Raw genomic sequence first — 24960 nt, forward strand, 5'->3', positions numbered from 1 at the left:
CACGTTTCTCCCTTTCGCCCTCCATTCCTGCCTCTTCAAATTCTGCAGCACTGCTGGTCACATTGCTATTATTGTTACTACTACAATTATTTACATTATATTATTACAATCATGATATTACTGCAACGCACTCTACGTGGGGTTGCCCTTGAAGACTGCTCGGAAACTTCAACTAGTCCAACGGGAGGCAGCCAGATTGCTCACCGGAGCGGCATACAGGGAGCATACCACCCCCCTGTTATGCCAGCTCCACTGGCTGCCGATCCAATTCCGAGCACAATTCAAGGTGCTGGTTTTGACCTATAAAATCCTATACGGTTCCGGCACAGTGTACTTGTCCGAACGGATCTCCCTCTACACACCACCACGGAGTTTAAGATCCTCTGGGGAGGCCCTGCTCTCGACCCCGCCTTTATCACAAGTGAGACTGGTGGGGACGAGGGGCAGGGCCTTCTCAGTGGTGGCCCCCCGCCTGTGGAACTCACTCCCCGGGGAGATTAGAACAGCGCCCTCCCTTCTCTCATTCAGGAAACAGCTGAAAACTTGGATGTGGGACCAGGCTTTCGGAAACTCTGGCAGCTAAAAAGAAGGACCATAATGAAGGGCAAATATTGTAGGAACCTATTTCAACCTACTGGACCTACGGAACGCGAAACACTGACCATGAGATTGCTTATTGTTGTGCTATGGTGCTATATATTGATGTTTTTAATCTGTTAATTATTTAATTACTGTTTTTATCTGTATGTATTTGTATAAGGGCATCGAATTGTGCCTTCTTTGTAAGCCGCCCTGAGTCCCCCCTCGGGGGTGAGAAGGGCGGGGTATAAGTAGCAGAAATAATAATAATAAATAAATATTATTGCTATTATATTATGAATATTATATACAGCTATTAATACTAATATTATATTATTGCTATTATTATTACTACTACAATTATTTACATATTATTACAATCATGATGTAATTATTGCTATTATATTATTATGAATATTATTTCAACTATTAATACTAATATTATATCATTGCTATTATTATTACTACTACAATTATTTACATTATGTTATTACAATCTGATGATGTAATATTATTGCTATTATATTATTATGAATATTATTACAACTATTAATACTCATATTATATTACTACCATTATTATTACTACTAAAATTATTTATATTATATTATTACAATTATGATGATGTAATATTATTGCTATATTATTATTAGTACAATTATTAATACTAATATATCATTGCTATTATTATTACTACAATTATTTACATTATATTATTACAATTATAATGATGTAATATTCTTGCTATTGTATTATTATGAATATTATTACAATTATTAATACTAATATATAATTGCTATTATTATTATTACTACAACTATTTACAGTATATTATTACAATCATGATGATATAATATTATTGATATTATATTAGTATGAATATTATTACAACTATTAATACTAATATTATATCATTGCTATTATTACTACTACAATTATTTACATTATATTATTACAATCATGAGGTAATATTATTGCTATTATATTATTATGAATATTATTACAACTATTAATACTAATATTATATCATTGCTATTCTTACTACTACTACAATTATTTACATTATATTATTACAATCATCATGATGTAATATCATTGCTATTATTACTACTACTAAAATTATTTACATTATATTATTACAATTATGATGATGTAATATTATTGCTATATTATTATTACTACAATTATTAATACTAATATATAATTGCTATTATTATTACTACAATTATTTACATTATATTGTTACAATTATGATGATGCAATATCATTGCTATTATATTATTATTAATATTATTGCAATTATTAATAATAGTAATATATCATTGCTATTATTATTACTACGCTATCTGATCATTCTAATCCCAAGGTTCTGTAGACTCTGTCGAAATGGGGAAAGTGGCATGAAACTGGTGCAAATGCGGGGCCAGATTTGCCACTTTCAACTAATTGGATGGAGGTGGTGATGGGTGCTGGGTCCCTCGGTGGCTCCTTGCTCGTTGCTGCTTAGCGTTTCGGTTCGGCTGTTCCTTTGGCTCTCCCAGCAAGGAATTGACCCAGTTCCCTCAAGCGCAATTGCTATTCCTTGAGGCCAACGGTGCCTCCGCTTCCCAAAAATCTCCACTCCAATCACCACTGTGATATTTCACTCCCGAAGTTCTGATTCCAGGAGCCTCTTGACTGCGGGAAGGAAGATGTGCAGAAGGCAAAGCAATCTCATTATGGTATTCCAGTTTCCATGGCAACCGCATGCCAAAATCCCGGCTTGGTCACCTAAGCGCTTGCATGCAAAACGGGGAGTTAATGGCCAGATCAATCTGCGCGTTCTTTTGCTGCAGGAGATAGTTGGCTTCATCTCCACATCTTTGTCCGCGCATCTGGGACCGCCTCGTCCTGCCTCCATTTCGAGCATCAATTAGGCCCGAGATACGTATGCAAATGATTTACCACCAAGTCATTAAAACAGAACCAAATTAAATCCCTCTTGTTGCAGAGTTTTGTTTTTTTTGTAAAGTAATTTACCAACTTGGTGAGAGCAGGCCATTTATGAGATGGGGCCAACCAATATTTTATTTTGATGGGGAAGCTAAAATGCATGCGAGCCATTTGAATAATGACAACAAATTAAAAGACTCGTTTGGAAATTATTTTGAAGAATGGCCTCATCTGCAGGGACACACTGGTCTTAATTATTTGCCTGCACTAAATATCTTCTAAATTGTTTATTATGAGCATGGCACCGAATGCAAAGAATTGCATCCGGGGAAGCGGAAGTGTTGCCCTCGCTGAATCCTAGAATCGGAAGAGATCCCGAGGGCCAGTCCGACCCCATTCCGCCATGAAGGAAGACCCAATCAAAGCACTCCTGACAGATGACCACGCAGCCTCTGCTTAAAAACCTCCCAAGAAGGAAACTCCACCGGAAGGCAGCTTATTCCCCTGATGAACAGCTCTTACCATCAAGTAATCCAATATCCCACTGGTTCTCAACCTGGGGTCCCCAGATGTGTTTGGCCTACAACTCCCAGAAATCCCAGCCAGTGTACCAGCTGTTAGGATTTATGGGAGTTGAAGGCCAAAAACATCTGGGGACCCCAGGTTGAGAACCACTGCAATATCCCAAAGCAACAGAACATCTAGCACAGGAATACACAAGAAACAGGAACTACAAGGCAGCATAGCATCCAATACAAAAATTCAGGAACAGTCATGAAACAGAAGCAAAGACATGGATCTAGAGTTCCTCCGAAGCTTGACTAGGAGTTGACAACAGCTGTTGCCTCATTTTCCCAGTTTAGCTAGAAAATCCCCTGGCCTCTCTCATATAGACATGAAATCATGCCTTCTTCCATGATGCAGGAAGAAGGCCTCTTCTCTAACAAGTGCTGTGACCTTCAGAGATGCTGTTGAGCAGCACGAAGTTTACGAAAACCGAGTCTCCTATCAACCAACTCATTATTCTCTCCACCTGGAATTTCAGCCTCTGAATGACTCTTCTGCACCATCTCAGCACCTCTCTGGAATGTGACCTTCACTAACTGCTGGAGACACAGACTGATCCTTTTCAAGACTTAAAATCTCATGTTTGCTCCCATGATCCACTTCCCCACGTACATCAGTATCAGCCACAACCATGGGCTGAACTACAACACCTCCCCTCTTTTTTCAACTTTGGCATCCGGAGGCCATGCTCAACTCTGGCCATGGGGGGGGGGGGAGGATGGGGCATGTTGTTGCTGCATCTTCCATGCCAAGGAGCTTTGTTGTCCTTGGACGCTCTCCCAATCGAATTGCTACATATGAGCACCTTTTATTATACTAATTATGAGCGGCGTGGAGGCGAGGAGGAGAAGAGCAGCAGCCATGAGGCAGTGCGGCATCACCTCCTCCAAGACCGTCCTCGTCTTCCTCAACCTCATCTTCTGGGCCGCAGCTGGTATTTTGTGCTACGTCGGTGCATACGTCTTCATCACGTACGATGATTATGATCACTTCTTTGAAGATGTTTACACATTGATCCCTGCCGTGGTCATCGTCGCTGTGGGCACGCTCCTCTTCACCATAGGCCTCATTGGCTGTTGCGCCACAATCCGGGAAAGCCGCTGCGGTCTTGCAACAAAGGAAGTTAAAAACCTGGATTTGGGACCAGGCCTTTGGGTAAGCTGGCAGATGGACAAAAGACAATGACGACCAGAGTAGGAAAGGACAATCTCAATGCTGGATGGATTATGGATTTATGAACTGGCCAACGCTGACCACAAGATGATTTTATTGCTGCTATTGTATTAATTTGATTGTTTTAACTAGTTATAACTGTTGTTGTTATATTGTATTTTGTATATTGTATTAAGTGAACTGTTGGGCATCGAATTGTGCCTTTTGTAAGCCACCCTGAGTCCCCCCTCGGGGGTCGAGAAGGGCGGGGGAGAAGCATCCGAAATAAATAAATAAAAAATTTTTTTATTATACTATACTAATCAGCTGTGCTACTGTTCCCACGTTACATTCAATGAAGAATGTCCTGTAATATAGAAATTGTGATTTGCAACCTGCAGTTTTTTGGGTCAGGTTTGGCCCCAGGGCTGGATGACATTGTGAGCTGTGGCAATCAATAAGTGGCCGTCCTCCCAGTACTAGAAAAATCAGAGATGGGGCATCTGGGGTAGAAGGACTTCCACGAGGCTGCCATTTCCCCTCGTTGTGCACCACGCAAACGTAAGAGGGTTTTCTTTTCTCTTTTGTGAAGTCAAGAGCTGGAGGGGTTGAAAGGGAATGGAAATGCCACTACAGACTAAATGGCGTCGTTTAATGTCGGTTGTCAACTTTAAGCGAACACGCCTGCATTTTGATTTGAATGTTCTGAACGGCAATATTGATTGTTGTGCCATTACCCAATATGAAAGGCTTGCTGCGCAAGCCCTGCTGACACCTGATTGCTCTTCACAAGGGGCTCCCGCTGGCTCCTTTCAAAGCGCGCATTCCCTTCCATTCAAAGCGGGGAGGCTTTGCCAATGTTCGCGGTGCCGCTTGGCGCTGTTTTCCATGCTCCCAGGTGGCTCGCTCTGAGATAGCGGAGCGCGTCCCAAAACAGGAGATGAAATGTTCTTTCGAGAGAGAGCACTGAGGTATTACCATTTTCAAACAGACCTCCAACAAGTGTGCTCAAAGTCTGGCAGGTGAGGAATTTAGTGGTAATTATCCTCAAAAAGTCCGTTTATGATGAGAGAAGCGGTGGCACGAAACAAGCTCGGTAATGGCCTGTTGTTTGTTTGCATTTTATGGAGCGCGTTCAAGATGCCCTTCTGACTCACTCGAGATGGTGGAAGTGTGGGTGCAGCCGAGTCTGATTCAAGGGTGTTGATCTGGCTGCAAGACGCAGAGCGCTTGAGGGCCAAATGCAAAGAGCCGTTGCGTATTTCAGTGTGTCGCACGCTTTTTAACATCTACATGAAACTGTTGGGAGAGGTCATCCGGAGTTTTGGAGTTGGGTGCCACCTCTACGCAGATGACACGCAACTCTACTACTCTTTTCCACCTAACTCCAAGGAGGCCTCTCGAGTGCTGGACGAGTGCTTGGCCGCTGTGTCTATCTTGATGAGGAGGAACAAGCTGAAGATCAATCCCGACAAGACAGAGGTCCTCCTGGTCGATCGTAAACTGGATCGGGGTATAGGGTGGCAACCTGTGCTGGACGGGGTTACACTCCCCCTGAAGCCACAGGTCCGCAGTTTGGGAGTCCTCCTGGATTCATCACTTACGCTTGAGGCTCAGGCATCAGCGGTGGCCGCGAGGGCCTTTGCACAATTAAGACTCATGCGCCAACTGCGACCTTACCTCGGGAAGGCGGATCTGGCCAGGGTGGTCCATGCCTTAGTCCCAAACTGTTTAGGGCTTTGTAGGTAAGCACCTGCACCTTGAATTGTGTCCGGTAAATGAACGGCAGCCAATGGAGCTCCTTAAACAGGAGGGTTGCCTGCTCCCTGTCAGGAACACCAGTTAACAACGTGGCCATCGCCCATTCAACCAACTGAAATTTCCGGGCTGCTTTCAAGGGCAGCCCCACGTAAAGCACATTACAGTAGTCCAATCTGGAGGTGACTAAGGCATGGACCATCTTGGCCAGATCCGCCTTCACGAGGTACAGTCACAGTTGGCGCATGAGTCTCAATTGTGCGAAAGCCCTCCCGGCCACCGCCGACGCCTGAGCCTCAAGCGTAAGTGATGAATCCAGGAGGACTCCCAAACTGCGGACCTGTGGCTTCAGGGGGAGTGCAACCCCGTCCAGCACAGGTTGCCACCCTATACCCCGGTCCGGTTTATGATTGACCAGGAGGACCTCTGTCTTGTCGGGATTGATCTTCACCCTGTTTCGCCTCATCCAGACAGCCACAGCGGCTTCCTTGGAGTTAGGTGGGAAAGAGTAGTAGAGTTGTGTGTCATCTGCATAGAGCTGGCACCCAACTCCAAAACTCCGGATGACCTCTCCCAGCGGTTTCATGTAGATGTTAAAAAGCATGGGAGACAGAATGGAGCCTTGCGGGACCCCACAGGTCAAAGGCCAGGGGTCCAAGCAGGCGTCTCCCAGCTTCACCATCTGGGATCGACCCTCCAGGAAGGACTGAGGCCATGACAAGACCGTGCCTCCAAGACCCATCCCAGAAGGACTGCAGCAACAGCAAGGCGTTGGGTCAAGGGGAGGAGAATAATAATTGCAGATATATTCCTGGACTTCTGGACACGACTGTGGGGAGCGGGGCATTTGGCAGCCTATTTGACTCACCTCCAGGTCCCAAGGGCAGGAAATGGGCCACAAAACGTGCCCAATCGGAATGGATACGCATGCCAAGAGGTGGTGCTTGCAGTGAGCTATTGTATTGGTATTAAAGAAGCCGGTAGAAAGCAGCATGCGATTTGGCAACAGCAGAACCACTTCTGGACCTCATCCCTCCCTCCAAAAGACAGACAGAGAGAGCGGGGGAATCAACGGTGTTTTGCAAAATAACCAAAAATGAAACGAGAGGCGCTCTCCTCTCCAAAGTTATTAACAAAGATGGGCTGAGCGCCTAAGCCGGGGCCGGGAGTCCCTCAACATCCTTTTGCCAGAAGCGAGAGATGATTGACACTCTAAGTCCAGGCTTCGGTTTCTCCCTCCTGACAAGCATGAGCATTCTCTGAGATGCGCTGCTTGAAGGGTTCCTTGCTAAATAAAACCCTAACACACGGCTGCTGTGAGAACGAGCGAGTGAGCGATGGAGGGAAGGGGGATGCTCACCCCCAGGCAGTCCCAGCAGGCCAAACCAGCCAGAACAACCACAGGAAGGGAGAAGCGGAGGCAGGACTGCGGCCCACCTTGGCTGCCAAAGGCTTCTGGCTTGTGTCTTGTTGCCATCACATGCCAGTGTGCCCGACATTCCTTGCCATTGCACTCATTTTCTTAGAGATGCCTTTGTAGGCTTCCTATTCATGAAAGGTCATGAGTTGGAAGCCAACCCGGGTTGGAGTGAGCTTCCAACCAATTTTGTGTAGCTTGCTGTCGACCTTTGCAGCCTAAAAGATGATTGCATCTGTCAAGTAAGAAATTTCGGTACCACTTATGCGGGGAGGCAAATTTAACTAATTTACGAGACTGTAAAAATCTCCAGCAAGCATGCAAAGAATGAGGAAGTACTTCATCGGTGTCACAAATGGTCGGTGAAGGGACAGCGCCCCCGGTGGTCAGAATACTCTCAAGAAAAAGCTGGAATGTTAAATTACCTCTGTGTCTATTTATTTATTTGCAGTATTGATATTCCGCCCTTTTCCTCACCCCGCAGGGGACTCAGGGCAGATTACAATGTACACATACATGGCAAACATTCAATGCCAAAGACACACAACACATATAGACAGATGGTCAGAAGCTGTTGCAACCCAGAGCAGGAAACTGGACCCTAAGGCAACAATCCAACACACTTGACTCAGGAAAAAACAATCCTTTTTATTGAAGAAAGATGAGTACAAAAATAGAGGAAAATATGCAAGGTAAAAAGCCACAGTAAAAATAAGCAACAAGAAATGTCCATGAACAAGATCAAAAACTCACAGTAACACTGCTAAATCCTGGAACCTGTCAGCAATCCACTAACCGTACTTGAAGAACTAGAAAAACTTCTGGAACAAAGCCACTGGAAGCAGGAGAACTGCAAGAGTCTGCACATGAATCTGAAACGATGCCTGGACTGAATGGGCATCCAGGCCAAGCGTTTTTAAAGCATAGAAATCTATTTTGTGACGTGCCTGAAGGCCGTGTTTGCATTTCTCTTAATCTAGCTGACCTCCGTAAACTCTGCGCTTCGCCTCTGCTTTGCCAAATCTGCCCCCGTCTATCCTCGTTAGGGGGACCAGGTATCAGATTATCTGAAGAGCTAAAAGGGAGTGAAAGTTCACAGCTTGGCTCTGAATCATTCTCATGGGAATTTGGACTTTCGCTTTCCAAAGCAGCAGGATTTTCACTACACAAACCATCATCTTCTACATTGACCTCAGAATCATTGACATCAGGAAATACAATCAGAGAGTCAGGTACAGGTTCACACACAGGCTGAACCCCAACAGAAGCTATTTAACTTTTCTGGCCGCCAGGGGAGCTGTCGCTTTCATTGTCCATCTGCAACATTGATGAAGTACTTCCGCATTCCCCACATGCTTTGCTAGAGTCTTTTTTATGGCCTCGTAAATTAGTTAAATTAGCCTCCCCACACCTAGGTGGTACCTAATTTTCCCAGTTGACAGATACAACTGTCTTTTTGGGTTGCAAAGGTCGACAATAAGCTACACAATTGGTCGGAAGCTCACTCCGACCCGGGCTGGCTTTGAACTCATGACCTTATGGTCAGAAGTGATCTTAATGCAGCTGACACTCAGACAGCTGTGCCACAGTCCTGGTGCTATATATGTTGTGTGTCAATGGCATTGAATGTTTGCCATGTATATGTACATTGTAATCCGCCCTGAGTCCCCTGCAGAGTGAGGAGAAGGGCGGAATATCAATACTGCAAATAAATAAATAAATAAATAAATAAATAAATAAAGGAGCCCATCCTGACTCACAAAACATACCCGTGGCCACCAAAGCATACCCATTGCCACCTGAGACAGGTGAAGGGCTTCCCTGTGGCCACCTGCTGCCATTGGGAAGCCTCTGAGCCACTAGCTTCACCCAAGGGTCACTCAACCCATTGAGAGAGACAGTGAACCAAAGTCACTCCATTTTGTATCTGTCTATCCCAAAGGTGTCAGAAAAGGCATATTAACCAACTTCTATTCAAAGATGCAGCCTGCCTCCCTGAAAAGGGGGAGTAAGTGTTACAAAGCTTACATAGGCAATAGCTGTGGTCGGCCAGTTACTGGAAGATTGACCAAGACACGCTTGCTCCATGATTGCTTCTGCTTAACCACAAAGGTTGCTACATGTTAACTGTAAGGGTCGTGTTATGTTACTGAAATGTGGTTGCTACATGCAATGTATGCAATATCGCCATATATGATACTACAACGGAAATCTTCTGAAATCTAGTGGTTGGCCATTCCGGGAGTTGTTTATGTTAAAGGAAATGCTTACTAAATGATATGCCAAATAAGGATAAAAGGGAACCTTAAGTTGTCAACAAGTAAGGTACATAAACCCCGATGTTCATCCCAGTCGGGGCAGACGGCCTGTTACCAGCATATCACGTTATGCTGCCTGTCCGCCTTCTTATTGCGCAATATGAATAAACCTGTGTTTTGCCTGCTAACTGTTTGGACTCTTGCTTCGGATCCATAGCGAACTGGTAAGATCCCAGAAAGTTTTGGGTTTGAGACCGCGTCCCCCCTTCTTGGGGACCGCGTTCCCGCTACACCATCAGATATCTTCTGCGTATGCAAGATCTCCAGCCTCAGCCCACCACACCACTCCACTCTGGTGCACAGCCGCAACCTGAGTAACCCAGCACAACCTCATCCAACAACAGCCTATCAACACTAATCCATGTGACCCAACAAGGCTTAAGTTGCTTAAACAACGGCACTTTCATGCCACACAACAATAGGGCAGTTGTCCTACGTTACGCACCTTGGGGAAATCCTATGAAATCCCCAGATGTGCAGTTTAAGGCAGGATGAATCCAGTCCCTTGGGGCAGTGCCCAGGCTTTGCCCACAGTGGCTCCTTGGTGGCCACGCCCTTACTTAGTGGAAGTGTGGCTTCCATCATCACTTGGCCTCCCACCTCCTTCTTTGCTAAGGCAGGAAGACTCTTTTCCCCTTTGATCCTTCCACAATTCTTTGCTAATGTTTTTCCCTTTCCAAGTAGAGAGAGAACTCTTCCAAAACTGAATGATTCACAGGTCAAAATTCACAAGTGGCATTATGGTTCAGAAAATAGCATTTTATGCTGAAGAAACATTTTTTTCGTAGGCAGAAAGTGCTGATTCCTGCACACAAAACAGTGTCATCTATTCCATGCACACAGTGTTGTTTTTTCCCCAAGCGCATGACAGAGAGCAATGCCCAGAGTACATCTAATGCTGCGCGCTAGAAGGTGAAAGAGAGCTACTTACGATTTCTGTGGCACTGATTTGGTCGCAACTTTGCCAGCAGGCTCACTCCATTCTGGAAAGAAAAAAAAACCCATCAGAATAATTAGCCCGTGTTTAATGGCAATCTTAAGTGACGTGGCACCTCTCTGTGATGTCACTATGTGCGGCATGGCACAACCTGGGGATCACAACCAGACACAGTGAAGACATCTGCCCTTGCGCTATGCTACTCTGCTGCTGAGTACGCATGCCCAGTGTGGAACACATCTCACCACGCTAAAACAGTGGATGTGGCTCTTAATGAGACATGCCGCATTATCACGGGGTGTCTGCGCCCTACACCACTGGAGAAATGACACTGCTTAGCCGGTATTGCACCACCTGACATCCGTCGGGAAGTAGCAGCCAATAGTGAAAGGACCAAGGCAGAGACATCTCCAGCTCATCCCCTGTTTGGGTATCAGGCAGCACGTCAACGACTTAAACCAAGAAATAGTTTTCTAAGATCTACAGAGACACTCGCTGGAACACCTCAGCAAGCGAGAGTCCAAAAGTGGCAGGCTCAAACCCAGAACTGATACGAAATGAGAGACTCGCCCCTGGGCACACAGAAGACTGGGCGACTTGGAAGGTGCTGAACAGACTGCGCTCTGGCACCACGAGATGCAGAGCCAACCTCAAGAAATGGGGCCACAAAGTGGAGTGCACAACATGCGCGTGCGGAGAAGAAGAGCAAACTATTGACCACCTTCTGCAATGCACCCTGAGCCCTGCCACATGCACAATGGAGGACCTTCTTGTAGCAACACCAGAGGCACTCCAAGGGGCCAGAGACTGGTCAAAGGACATCTAATCAACTACCAAGTTTGCAAATTTAGTATTTTGTCTGTTTGTTTGTTTTGTTCTGTTAGAAATGTAATACAATGGACTGGTTGCCCTGACACGACAAATATAAATGGCAGAACATTAAGGCCAAGATCATAACCACATGCCACGGATCTGATTCACTAGCGTGGAAATTAATTTCCCATCCTTTGTCTTAACAACACAATGCAGGGGGAGAACAAAACGGAGCGGGAATCATGGAGACTTACTTTGCATATTGTATCCTGAGGTCAGATGCTGCGAATCCTACAATGAAAACAAACAAGACGTCAGCCTTCGTTAGGAGCTTCAGAAGGAAGATCTGTGTTTACGTGTGAGGCTAAGCTCACAAAGAAGGAAAGCCCACCGCTCACAAGGGCATTGGTTCTCGAGCAGAGCCGGCCCTAGGTAATTTTCAACGGTAAGCAAACAGTATTTTGGTGCACTCCCCCCCCCCCCCACCAATCACTGATATATATTTTCTGTTCGTCATGGGAGTTCTGTGTGCCATATTTGGTTCAATTCAATCATTGGTGGAGTTGTAGGTGAACTACACATCCCAGTAACTACAACTCGCATATGTCAAGGTCTATTTTCCCCCAAGAGCACCTCAAGAATGCCCCTGGGCAACATCAACTCTACCACGAATGCTTAGTTTGCGTATGGGTTGAGCCGCCCCTGTGGGGTTCAGAATGCTCTTTGATTGTAGGTAAACTATATATCCCAGTAACTACAACTCACATATGTCAAGGTCTATTTTCCCCCAAGAGTGCCTAAAGAACGCCCCTGGGCAACATCAACTCTACCATGAATGCTTAGTTTGCGTATGGGTTGAGCCGCCCCTGTGGGGTTCAGAATGCTCTTTGATTGAAGGTGAACTATACATCCCAGTAACTACAACTCACATATGTCAAGGTCTATTTTCCCCCAAGGGCGCCTCAAGAGCGCCCCTGGGCAACATCAACTCTACCGCGAATGCTTAGTTTGCGTATGGGTTGAGCTGCCCCTGTGGGGTTCAGAATGCTCTTTGATTGTAGGTGAACTATACATCCCAGTAACTGCAACTCGCATATGTCAAGGTCTATTTTCCCCCAAGAGCGCGTCAAGAGCACCCCTGGCGAAATCAACTCTACCGTGAATGCTTACTTTGCGTATGGGTTGAGCCGCCCCTGTTCACCACAACAGGAGGAACTGAATGAAGGGGTCGCAGCATTTGGGAGGTTGAGAAACACTGTTCTAGACCATGGTTGTTTTGTTAGGAGTATTTGATTGTATTTTAGAATTTTAATGTTTTAGTGTATTATGGGATATGATGTTTTAAATGATTGTCTCTGATACTGTTGTTGTGAACCGGCCTGCGGAGGTGAGAAGACCAGTATATAAAAGTTCTAAATAATAATATTTATTTATTTATTTATTTACTATTATTGTATACCGCTGTATCTCAAGCCCGAGGGCGACTCACAGCGGTTTCCAGACAGCAAACAGCACGGACAATAAAAAACAGCAATAATTAATATACCATAACAGTTAAATTACACATTTCCATTACTAGCTAATAAACAAACATCAATACACAGTTATCCCAAAACCCACCCCCGATCGCCTCATCATCCAAGCGTAATCCAAGTTCGACGTCCATTGTTCCGTTCCTATGTTCAAATTACCAGAATTGCACTGAATTACTCAAATGCCTGCACAAACATCCAGGTCTTCAACTTTCTATGGAATGTCATGAGAGATGGTGCCAGCCTAACATCTACAGGAAGGGCATTCCACAGCCGAGGAGCCACCACCGAGAAGGCCCTATCTCTCGTCCCCGCCAACCGTGCTTGAGAGGCTGGCGGGATCGAGAGCAGGGCCCCCCCCGGAAGATCTCAAAGTCCGGGTGGGTTCATAGGCAGAGATGCGGTCAGTTAGGTATCTTGGGCCGGAACCGTTTAGGGCTTTATAGGCCAATACCAACACCTTGAATTGGGCCCGGTAGCAAATCGGCAGCCAGTGGAGCTGGTGCAACAGGGGGGTTGTGTGCTCCCTGCGCTCCGCTCCCGTTAGAATCATGGCTGCCGCGCGTTGGACTAGTTGCAGCTTCCGGGCTGTCTTCAGGGGCAGCCCCACGTAGAGAGCGTTGCAGTAGTCTAGGCGGGATGTGACCAGAGCGTGTACCACCGTGGCCAAGTCAGACTTCCCAAGGTACGGGCGCAGCTGGCGCACGAGCCTGAGCTGTGCAAATGCTCCCCTGGTCACCGCCGGGTCAGCGACGAATCCAGGGCCACACCCAAGCTGCGAACCTGTGTCTTCAGAGGGAGTGCGACCCCATCCAACACAGGCTGTAACCCTAATAATAATAAGTATCCGATTTCTAGGATGCTGGAAGCCCTCCCATCTCTCCTTCTCTCACGGCGTCATTAATTTCCAATATTCTGTCACACAGCTGGTCGATCCCTTGTGAAGCCAATCATGCCATAACAGTAAACATGGCACTTTAGCTTTGACTGGCTCTCCCTTTCTCATGCATTATTGCACTTCTTCTGGGCGTATTCCAAGTCCTGGGTCCCATTAATTCATCAGTGTGCTCAACAGTGGGCTACTCTAACTCAAATAACTTCATAAGGTTGGGAGGTAAATCAAGGAGGGATACAAAGTCAAGTTCTGGATCACTCAGAACTTGACCTTCAAGGATCTCCATGAAGCACACAGACTAAAACACAGCAGCTTCCATAGAAGTGCGGAGGGGAATTCACCCTGGATTTTAGCCTGTCGTTTCAAGGAACTGTCCAAGGTGCTGAACCCCATGCCCCAAATGAGCCCTGCTACTTGGACGCTTCCTATATCGCTTAAACTACATTCCAGGCGCTGTCTACATGGGTAAAAACACCTTTGGATCAATGCTGGATGTCTCCATGGTGCATGCGGACTTTGGGTGAGTATCCCAGTCTTTATTCTTCAAGCTCAGGCGTCGGTGGTGGCCAGGAGGGCCTTCCCACAATTAAGACTCATGCGCCAGCTGCGATCATACCTTGTGAAGTCAGATCTAGCCGGGGTGGTCCACGCCTTAGGCCCCTCCAGACTGGATTACTGTAATGCACTCTACGTGGGGCTGCCCTTGAAGACAGCCCGGAAATTTCAATTGGTTCAACGGGTGGCAGCCAGGTTACTAACTGGGGCGACTTACAGGGAGTGGTCAACCCCCCTGTTTAAGGAGCTCCATTGGCTGCCGTTCATTTTCTGGACCCAATTCATTTTCTGGACCCTGAACGGTTTGGGACCCGCCTACTTACGTGACCACATTTCTGTGTATGAACCCACACAGTCTCTTCAATCATCCAGAGAGGCCCTCCTCTCGCTCCCACCTCCTTTGCGGCATGATTGGTGGGGACGAGGGAGAGGGTCTTCTCGGTGGTGGCCCCCCGACTCTGGAACTCACCCCCCAAGGATATCAGACAAGCCCCCACATTGGCAGTCTTTAGGAGGAGCCTGAAAACATGGCTGTTCCTGTGTGCCTTCCCTGATTAAAGGAAACAATTCCCTGCAAAATACCCTGAGAAGCACTTTAATTACCCGCTGGGTTGGTCTCCACTTTTGATTTAAAACCCTCCTACTAGATACACCCTCTGTTCATGTCCAGCATTTATTTTTAAAGTTTTAACTATTACATCTGGCCCGGCCATAGGTTTTTAAATCCTTGTGTGTTATTGTCTATGTGTGAGATATATTAACTGTACTGTTTATTTTGATTATTGCCTGTTGTTTTTATTGACGTTTTTATTGATTCCCTCTCTTCTTGTCTTCCTTCTCTCCTTCCCTCCCTTCTCTCCTTCCTTCCCTCCCCTCCTTCCTTCCCCTCTCTCCTTCCCTCCCTTCTCTCCTTCCTTCCATTTCCTCCTTCCTTCCCCTCTCTCCTTCCCTCCCCTCTCTCCTTCTCTCCCTTCTCTCTTTCCCTCCCTTCTCTCCTTCTTTCCCTCCCCTCCTTACTTCCCCTCTCTCCTTCCCTCCCTTCTCTCCTTCCTTCCATCCCCTCCTTACTTCCCCTCTCTCCTTCCCTCCCTTCTCTCCTTCCTTCCATCCCCTCCTTACTTCCCCTCTCTCCTTCCCTCCCTTCTCTCCTTCCCTCCCTTCTCTCCTTCCATTCCCTCCTTCCTTCCCCTCTCTCCTTCCCTCCCCTTTCTCCTTCCCTCCCTTCTCTCTTTCCCTCCCTTCTCTCCTTCTTTCCCTCCCCTCCTTACTTCCCCTCTCTCCTTCCCTCCCTTCTCTCCTTCCTTCCCTTCCCTCCCCCTCTCTCTTTCTCTCCCTTCCTTTCTTCCCTCTCTCCTTCCTTCCCTCCCCTCCTTCCTGCCCTTCTCTCTTTCTCTCCTTCCCTCCCTTCCCTCCTTCCTTCCCTTCCCTCCCTCCTTCCCCTCTATCCTTCCCTCCCTTCCCTCCTTCCTTCCCTTCCCTCCCTCCTTCCCTTCCCTCCCTCCTTCCCCTCTCTCCTTCCCTCCCTTCTCTCCTTCCCTCCCTTCCCTCCTTCCTTCCCCTCTCTCCTTCCCTCCCTTCTCTCCTTCCCTCCCTTCTCTCCTTCATTCCCTTCCCTCCTTCCTTCCCCTCTCTCCTTCCCTCCCTTCTCTCCTTCCCTCCTTCCTTCCCTTCCTTCCTTCCTTCCCCTCTCTCCTTCCCTCCCTTCTCTCCTTCCCTCCTTCATTCCTTTCCCTCCTTCCCTCCCTCCCTTCCTTCCTTCCCCTCTCTCTTTCCCTCCCTTCTCTCCTTCCTTCCCCTCTCTCTTTCTCTCCCTTCCTTTCTTCCCTCTCTCCTTCCTTCCCTCCTTCCTTTCCTCCCCTCTCTCTTTCCCTCCCTTCTCTCCTTCTTTCCTCCCTCCCTCCCTTTCTTCCCTCTCTCCTTCCTTCTCTCCTTCCTTTCCTCCCCCCTTCCATCCTTCCTTCCATTCATCCTCCTTCCCTTCTTGGCCTTCTTGGGGTTCCAGGCTCAGCGATGAGTCCAAGATCCCTCCCAAGCTGCGAACCTGCGTCTTCAGGGGGAGTGGGACCCCTTCCATCCAACACAGGCTGTAACTCTATGTCCTGTTCGGCCTTACGCTTGACCAGGAGGACCTCTGTCTTGTCTGGATTCAGTTTCAATTTGTTTGCCCTCATCCAGGCCGTCAGTGCGGCCAAGCACTGGTTCAAGGTCTTCGAGTTCTGACTGCTCGCAAGGCCAGTGAAGCATCCTTCTTCCATCCCCTTCCAACCAAATCATGGGCTTGGCATACCTTGTGAGGCCTTTCCGTAGCTTACCTGCCCCTTGTTGGGAATGGGGAACTTATTCTGTTCGGCCTTCCCAGGTGTGTGGATCGCAGTGAGCGGTGGGGGCCACGAATGGGTCATCTCCTAGGGAGCAAAGGGGACAAAAAACATCCAAAGTATGATTCACGGGAGTTGGCCAGATTGGATCCACATGTCAACAACTGCAGTGCCCATCAATCAGATCAACACCATTCCATATTGATGGCCTCATAATCCCAATGCTACAACCACCCTGTATCAATCAGGCTGGGACAGAGCAGGTCTCAAACATACCGTATATACTCGAGTACAAGCCGGACTGAATTGAAGCCGAGGCACCTAATTTTACCACCAAAAAAACCTGAGAAAACGTATTGAGGGCAGGAAACGCAGCAGCTATTGGTAAATTGCAAAAGGAAAATAGATACCAATTAAATTACATTAATTGAGGCATCCGGAAGTGAAATGTTTTTGAATCGATATAAATAAAAATGTCATGTTCGTTTGTGGTATTCACAGAACTCAAAAACCACTGGACGAATAGACATCAAATTTGGACACAAGACACCTCACAACCCAATGTATGTCCTTCACTCAAAAAATATATGATTTTCTCATTTGGGAGTTGTAGTTGCTGGGATTTATAGTTCACCTACAATCAAAGAGCATGTGTGCGTATGTGCTTTGTGTGTAGGTATCTATGTGTGTTTGCATAACTATATAAATAAAAATGTCATGTTTGTTTGTGGGATTAACAGAACTCAAAAACCTTTGGACAAATTGACACCAATTTTGGACACAAGACACCTCACAACCCAATGTATGTCCTTCACTCAAAAAAATTGATTTTGTCATTTGGGAGTTGTAGTTGCTGGGATTTATAGTTCACCTACAATCAAAGAGCATTCTGAACCCCACCAACGATGGAATTGAACCAAGCTTGGCACAGAGTTCTCCCATGCCCAACAGAAAATACTGGAAGGGTTTGGTGGGCAGTGTCCTTTGGTTTTGGAGTTGTAGTTCACCTACATCCAGAGATCACTGTAGACTCAAACAAAGATGGATCTGGACCAAACTCTACACGAATACTCAATATGCCCAAATGTGAACACTGGTGGAGTTTGTAATGATAATAATAAAGTAAAATAATGATAATGATAGTGAAATAATAAATGTAATCATAATAAATAGAGTAAAATAAGAAATGTATTGATAATAATAAAGTAAAATGATAAATATAATTATAATAGAGTAAAATAATAAATGTAATGATAATAATAAAGTAAAATGATAAATATAATAAAGTAAAATGATACTAATAATAATAAAGTGAAATAATAAATGTAATAATAACAATAAATAGAGTAAAATAATAAATGTAATTATAATAATAAAGTAAAATGATAAATATAATTATAATAGAGTAAAATAATAAATGTAATGATTATAGTAAAGTAAAATGATAATGATAATGTTAATAATAAAGTGAAATAATAAATGTAATAATAACAACAAATAGAGTAAAATAAGAAATGTAATGATGATGATGATAATAATAATAATAATAATAATAATAATAATAATAAGAGAAAATAATAAATGTAATAAAAATAATAATGACAGAGTAAAATAATAAATAACCTTGACTAGAATAGAAGCTGAGTGGTACTTTTTTGGCCTAAAACAAAGGTTGGAAAACTAGGCTTATCCTCGAGTATATACGGTATATTGCAATAGATAGAGATGTATGTGTGCATGTCTGGTCCGGAAAGGGAAACGCCCTGGTCAGCCACTCAAACAACTGAACTTGTTTCAACATGGAATATTATAGTTTCGAGCCGGCCACTCCGTTGTCCCCAATCTCTATTTCTGTAGGCTTTAGGTAATTACAGAAATGTGGTCCTCAAGGAGGAAATGCACATAATAATCAGCCGAGCGCCCTGAATGGAAGAGCAATAAAGGGGCCATTAATTCTCCACTTGAGATATTTTACTACACGTATCTAATCATTTTTAAATCTTTGCTTATGAGACCACGAGCATTCGATTCCATGGCAGGTTGCAATGTTTTTTTTTCCATAATGTTTTTGAAACACATTATTTTGTGGATACAAAGAAAACAAAGATGAAAACGAGACTGTCAGGATGTGCCTTCATGTTTGAGATTCCACGAAGCCTTCTTCCTGACACTAGAGGGAGTAGTCATGATGGATGAGTTTATGACGGGACATCTGGGCATAGGTTTGGCTTTGAAGCTGTGGGAAAAGGGATTTTAGACTAAACTGTGATAAGGGAAGGGGGAGAAGGAGGAGGCGAAGTCAGGAGGGGAGATCTGGGACCTTTGGGCGGGAAACTTCAGTTCTCGCTTTGTTTTGCTCTGTATGGACCGAAATAAACTCCATATCCGAGTACCAACTTGTGAGTGCGAGTTTCCTTTCTAAGATCCAGCGGATCCTGACATAAAGCGAGAACTCACAACTTCCTGCTCCCACCGTGAGGTCCACAGCCATCCGGGAGAGGAGTATGTACCAAGAAGAGGAAAACCCGATGGGAGCCGGAGAGAGCATCGGCCTTTCCCCCTCCCCGGGGTTAGAAGACGAGGAGTACGGAGACGAGGGAGCTGCTCAAGCCGGAGACCTGGAAGGGGGAGGAGAGATTCCCCCGGCTGCGCCTGAAACCTGGGGAGTCCCCCTGACGTCCACGCAGAGGCCTCCGCAGAAGGACATAACCGTGAGACGCAAGCTACCCATGCTGGGGCCGAGGGAGCATCACAGACCACCCTCCCCCCTCGGCAGCGCCCCGGCCCTGCCCGCGCAGCACCTTGGGGAAAAGGTGGACGCGATGGAAAGAATGCTGCAGACTTTCTCGTTCCAATTGGAGGAAATGAGAAGAGAGGTGGCGGCATCCTGGAGAGCCACACTGGAGGAGAGAGAGACGAGACGCTCCTTCTCGCAAGGTATGGGACGGGGATACCGACCCTCGGGGAGAGTGGCGTTTGCCACGGAAGGGGAACCCTCGCAACCCCCGCCCGGGACCTCCACATTCACATCAGGATGGGGAGGGAGAAGCCATCTCCAAGGGGGCCCTGGAAGAGGAGAGCTACGTGTGAAGTTCAATGGGGACCCCAAGCAGCTCTCCTATTTCATCACCAACGTGAGGCATTATATGGAAGACTACGGGGATTCCTTCCCCTCAGAGGGGGCCATGATCCACGCAGTGGGGGCCAACTTGAAGGAAGCAGCGGCCGATTGGCTCATGCAAATGTACGACACCCGGGCGCCGGAGTTGAGGAGGTTGGACGACTTCCTGAGGGCGCTGCGGGAGAGATTCCAGGACCCTTTGGCAGAAGAGAAGGCAAAGAGTCAGCTCAAGAGGATAACTCAGGGTAATAAGACTGTTTCTGAATATGCCCTGGAATTCAAAGCCATCGCGGGCCGGATTAGAGACTGGTCGGATGCCACCAAGCTCGAATACTTCCGAGCGGGCTTGCGCCCCGATGTGTTGGAGTGGTCTTTACACCGGAGTAACCCGCCCACGCTCGAAGAATGGATTGTGTTGGCCGGGAGGGTCGAGTGCGACCAGGAGCAGATGCCGCGTAGGTCGAGAGAGAGAGGCCGAACTCGACACCCCGCAGCGGGCCCGCAGGGGGGGCCGCGACGCCCCTCGCCCAGAGGAAGGTCGGCTAGCCGAGAGAGGAGAGGGAGGAGGGGCCCCTGCTTCGCGTGCGGCCAAGAAGGGCACAGAGCAGCAGAATGCCCGAGAGGACGCACTCCTCCCAACGCTCCCAGGCCGGACAAGACGCCCCCTCCCCCGAAGCCAGCACTAGGGCCCAAACCAGCAAAGGGCAAAGCCTCCACGGCTGTGGAGACCGCGCTGGCCCCGTATCAACTCCCCGCAGAGGATGAGACGGAGCCGGAGGGTGCAGACCGAGACTTCTACTCGGCGGGAAACGGACAAGATCTTCCTTGAGAACCGCCGGCAGGAAGATCGTGGAGGCGACAGGCGGTGAGTTGAGAAAGTTGAATTATGATGTGCTTAAAATGACTGTGACCCTGACCAACCCCGACACGGGACTGAAGGTAGAAACTGTGGCAATGCTGGACTGCGGGTGCACCAGGTGCCTAATCACCCCCTCCCTGGCCGCCAAACTGGGAGTCAAACCCCTGGCACTAAAGACCCCCGTGGTTTTTTCCCAACTGGATGGGACAGCAGCTCATGGGGGTCCCGTAAGGGAGAAAACTGGCTACCTTCACTTAGAAATGGGAACTCACAAAGAGACTTTGCAATTTGTAATATCCCCCATGGCCCACCAGCCAGTCATTTTGGGGATCCCATGGCTGAGGTGGCAAAACCCTCAGATTAACTGGGCGGAGGGGGTGCTTTCCTTCGCAGATGGGGAGTACAAGCCAGAGGGACACAGCCAGCCACAAGGCCCCCCTCTCCCCAGTCAGTTACAGGGAGCACAGGCAGAGGCGACTCCGGAGGGCTCAGAAGTCGACATCCCAGAGGCTTATCGGGAGTGGGCAGACGTCTTTAGCGAAACCGAATGTGACCAGTTGCCCCCGCATAGAAAGACGGACTGTGCATTAGAATTTGAGCCGAACGTTAAGCTGCCCAGCCCCAAGCTTTATGCTATGTCGGAGCCAGAGAGAAAAGCCTTGAGAGAATTCTTGGACAAGAACCTGGAAAGGGGGTTCATAGTACCTTCCACGTCACCGGTGGCAGCCCCAGTACTCTTTAGGCCTAAGGCTGACGGGTCGCTGAGGCTGTGCGTAGACTATAGGGGCCTAAATGCCATATGCACCACCAATCAGTACCCCCTCCCACTCATGTCAGAGATTTTGGGCCAATTGGGCAAGGCCAAGATCTTCACAAAATTGGACATTAGAGAAGCTTTTTACCGCCTGAGGGTGAGGGAAGAGGACTGCTGGAAAACGGCGTTCAACACCTGTTATGGGCAGTACCAATGGGCCGTAATGCCTTTTGGCCTAAAGGGAGCTCCAAAGGTGTTCCAACAATTCATAAACGACATCTTCCGAGAGATGTTATATGACGGCCTTATGGTCTATCTTGATGACCTGTTGATATATTCAGACACAATAGACCAACATATAAAAACCACACAGAAGGTGCTCCAAATCCTGAGAGAAAACCAGCTTTATGCTAAGCTTTCGAAGTGTGAGTTCCATAGCACCGAACTCACTTATTTGGGATTCCGAATATCCACAGAGGGGCTGGCCATGGACCCAGCTAAGGTACAGGATGTGTTAGCCTGGGAACCTCCCCGTACCCGAAAACAGCTACAGGGGTTTCTGGGGTTTGCAAACTTTTACCGCCAATTCATCAAAGACTTTGCCGAGGTGGCGCTGCCCCTCACTGAGTTATTGAAGACAAAGGGGAAGGGAGAAACTAAAAAGGCAAGGACCCCAGGGGCAAGGCTGGAATGGACCCCTGAGTGCCAAAGGGCTTTTGAGGTCCTAAAAGCTAAGTTCACAAGCCAGCCCGTCTTAACGCATGTCCAGCCCTCCAAGCCATTTGTGGTGCAATGTGACGCTTCAGAGGCAGCCTACGGGGCAGTGCTGTTACAAGCCGACGAGACAGGCCAGCTCAAGCCATGCGCTTATTTGTCAAAAAAATTCTCTGAAACTGAAAAACGTTGGCATGTCTGGGAAAAAGAGTCTTTTGCAGTGCGGGCGGCCCTGGCTCACTGGAGACACTTCCTTGAGGGCACCCAGACCCCTTTTGAGGTGTGGACGGACCACAAAAACTTGCAGGCCCTGCAGACCCCACAGAGACTTAACGCCAAACATCTCCGATGGGTCCAGTTCTTCCAGCGATTCAATTTTCGCCTTAAGTTCGTCCCAGGAAGGACAAACCAAGTCGCGGACGCACTCTCACGTATGCCTGAGGCGGACTACTCATCCCCCACTGAGTCAGGGACGCTCTTTGACAAACAACAGTTGGGACTGATAGTACAGACACGGGCCAGTCTCCGGGACAAGCCCTCGCCTCTCGGCCAGCCAGCAGAGGTGCTACAGGGGTTAAAAGAGGCAGCCGAAAAGGATGAGTGGCTGCAAAACCACAAGGAGGAGCTGGCCCAGAAGGGGGGGCTGTGGACTTATGGGTCCAAATATTACGTACCGGCCTCCATGCGAAAGGACATAATGAAAAGGGGCCATGATTCGCTGCTGGCAGGTCATTTCGGGTTCACTAAGACTCTCAAGCTCTTAGCCCGCCAATTCTGGTGGCCCAATATGCGCAGAGATATAAAAGATTATACCCAAGAATGCCCAACATGCGCCAGAAACAAGCAAAAAATAGGAAAGCCCACGGGGTTGTTACAACCAGTAGCCAACCCCTCACAACCCTGGTCGGAGATTGCCATGGACTTTGTCGTGGAACTGCCTGATAGCCAGGGTTACAATACCATATGGACTGTGATTGACTTGTTTTCTAAGCAAGCCCACTTTGTGGCCTTAAAACGACTCCCTTCAGCCCCTGAATTGGCTAAGCTGTTCCTCCATCATGTGTTCCGGCTGCACGGCTGCCCCAGCAGGATTATAAGTGACAGAGGCACACAATTCACCTCCAAATTCTGGAAGTCCTTTCTGTCTATGTTGGGGACTGAGCGGGCACTCAGCACGGCCTTCCACCCTGAGACCGATGGGGCCACCGAGAGGGTCCAAAAGACATTGCAACAGTTCCTAAGGTGTTATTCCACCTATCAGCAGGACAATTGGGCTACCCTTTTAGACTTTGCTGAGTATAGCTATAACAATAGCGAACATGCATCCACAGGTGCTTCACCCTTCAAAGTCGTAGGGGGTAGAGACTTTCCTCCCTTTCCTGGCTTAACGCCCCCCGACCCGGGAGAGACCCCCAATAAGTGGGGAGAATCCATCGCAGCGGCCTGGCCAATGATCAAAGAGACTCTAGACAGGGCAAAAATGGATTACAAAAAGTTCGCCGACAAGAAGAGGTCCCCTCAGCCCCAGTTTAAAGTAGGTGACCTGGTCTACTTGTCCACCAGATATCTGAGATCCACTCAGCCTTCACGTAAATTGTCAGCTCTGTTCATCGGGCCCTTCCCTGTACAGGCCGTGGTTAACCCTGTCGCGGTCCGGTTGGAATTGCCCCACACGTGGAAGAGGGTCCACCCGGTGTTCCACGTGAGCTTGCTCAAGGCTGCATCTGCCTCCCCTAAATGGTCGGAAGCTGACTCCCAACCGGTCCCCATCATGGTGGGGGCCCACACTCACTTTGAGATCAAAGACATTTTGGACTCAAAAAAGACTCGGGGAAAACTTTATTATTTAGTCCAGTGGTCCTCTAAGGCCATCCATCCCGAATGGGTGTTACAGGAACACGTCAAGGCCCCCCGCCTTGTGAAGCGGTTCCACTCTGCTTTTCCTCTAAAACCCAAGCCTTGAATTTGCTGTCTCATTCTATGTTTTTCTTTCTTTTTCAGATGGGGGCCATCTTCCGAGGGGGGGAGATATGTCAGGATGTGCCTTCATGTTTGAGATTCCACGAAGCCTTCTTCCTGACACTAGAGGGAGTAGTCATGATGGATGAGTTTATGACGGGACATCTGGGCATAGGTTTGGCTTTGAAGCTGTGGGAAAAGGGATTTTAGACTAAACTGTGATAAGGGAAGGGGGAGAAGGAGGAGGCGAAGTCAGGAGGGGAGATCTGGGACCTTTGGGCGGGAAACTTCAGTTCTCGCTTTGTTTTGCTCTGTATGGACCGAAATAAACTCCATATCCGAGTACCAACTTGTGAGTGCGAGTTTCCTTTCTAAGATCCAGCGGATCCTGACAGAGACGTTGGCGTAATTAAGGCGGAAGAGAACGACGTCCCCAGTTCTGTTAAAGCAATACGCATCTCGTTTTTCCCCTGACGAGAAGCCAAAACTAATTGAAGTATCTCTTCTAAATCTGCATATCTTAAAAATGTATACTATCACAAAGGACGACCACCTCACCCTCCTCATAGGAAACTTGCTACAAAACAGGAGCTTCTTTGTTGAGTTCCAGGACCAGAGAAACAGATGGCGGAAACAGAAGAACGGCCTGCCTCAGGGGAGCGTGCTTGCCCCATCCACAAATGACCAGCCACTGCCAGAAGGGACAGAGAGCTCCATCTATGCTGATGATTGTGCCATCACCGCTCAAGGAAATCAGCTACCGAACAGGAGCTTCTTTGT

The 24960-nt window shown here is 47.5% G+C and overlaps 1 protein-coding gene across 3 annotated transcripts in view; it reads right to left on the bottom strand.

Moving 5' to 3' along the window:
- Nucleotides 1–24960, bottom strand: part of AFF2 (ALF transcription elongation factor 2) — a 489804-nt gene that overhangs the window by 197372 nt on the left and 267472 nt on the right. For all 3 annotated transcript variants that reach the window (XM_067471707.1, XM_067471706.1, XM_067471705.1), the window contains 3 exons: nucleotides 16768–16860; nucleotides 11728–11764; nucleotides 10655–10706 (listed from right to left, as the gene is read on the bottom strand). In XM_067471707.1, the coding sequence (XP_067327808.1) occupies nucleotides 10655–10706; nucleotides 11728–11764; nucleotides 16768–16860 (182 nt within the window). The remainder of the gene's footprint in view (nucleotides 1–10654; nucleotides 10707–11727; nucleotides 11765–16767; nucleotides 16861–24960) is intronic.

This window comes from Anolis sagrei, chromosome 10 (assembly GCF_037176765.1).
Source record: "Anolis sagrei isolate rAnoSag1 chromosome 10, rAnoSag1.mat, whole genome shotgun sequence".
NCBI classification, from domain to species: Eukaryota; Metazoa; Chordata; class Lepidosauria; order Squamata; family Dactyloidae; genus Anolis; species Anolis sagrei.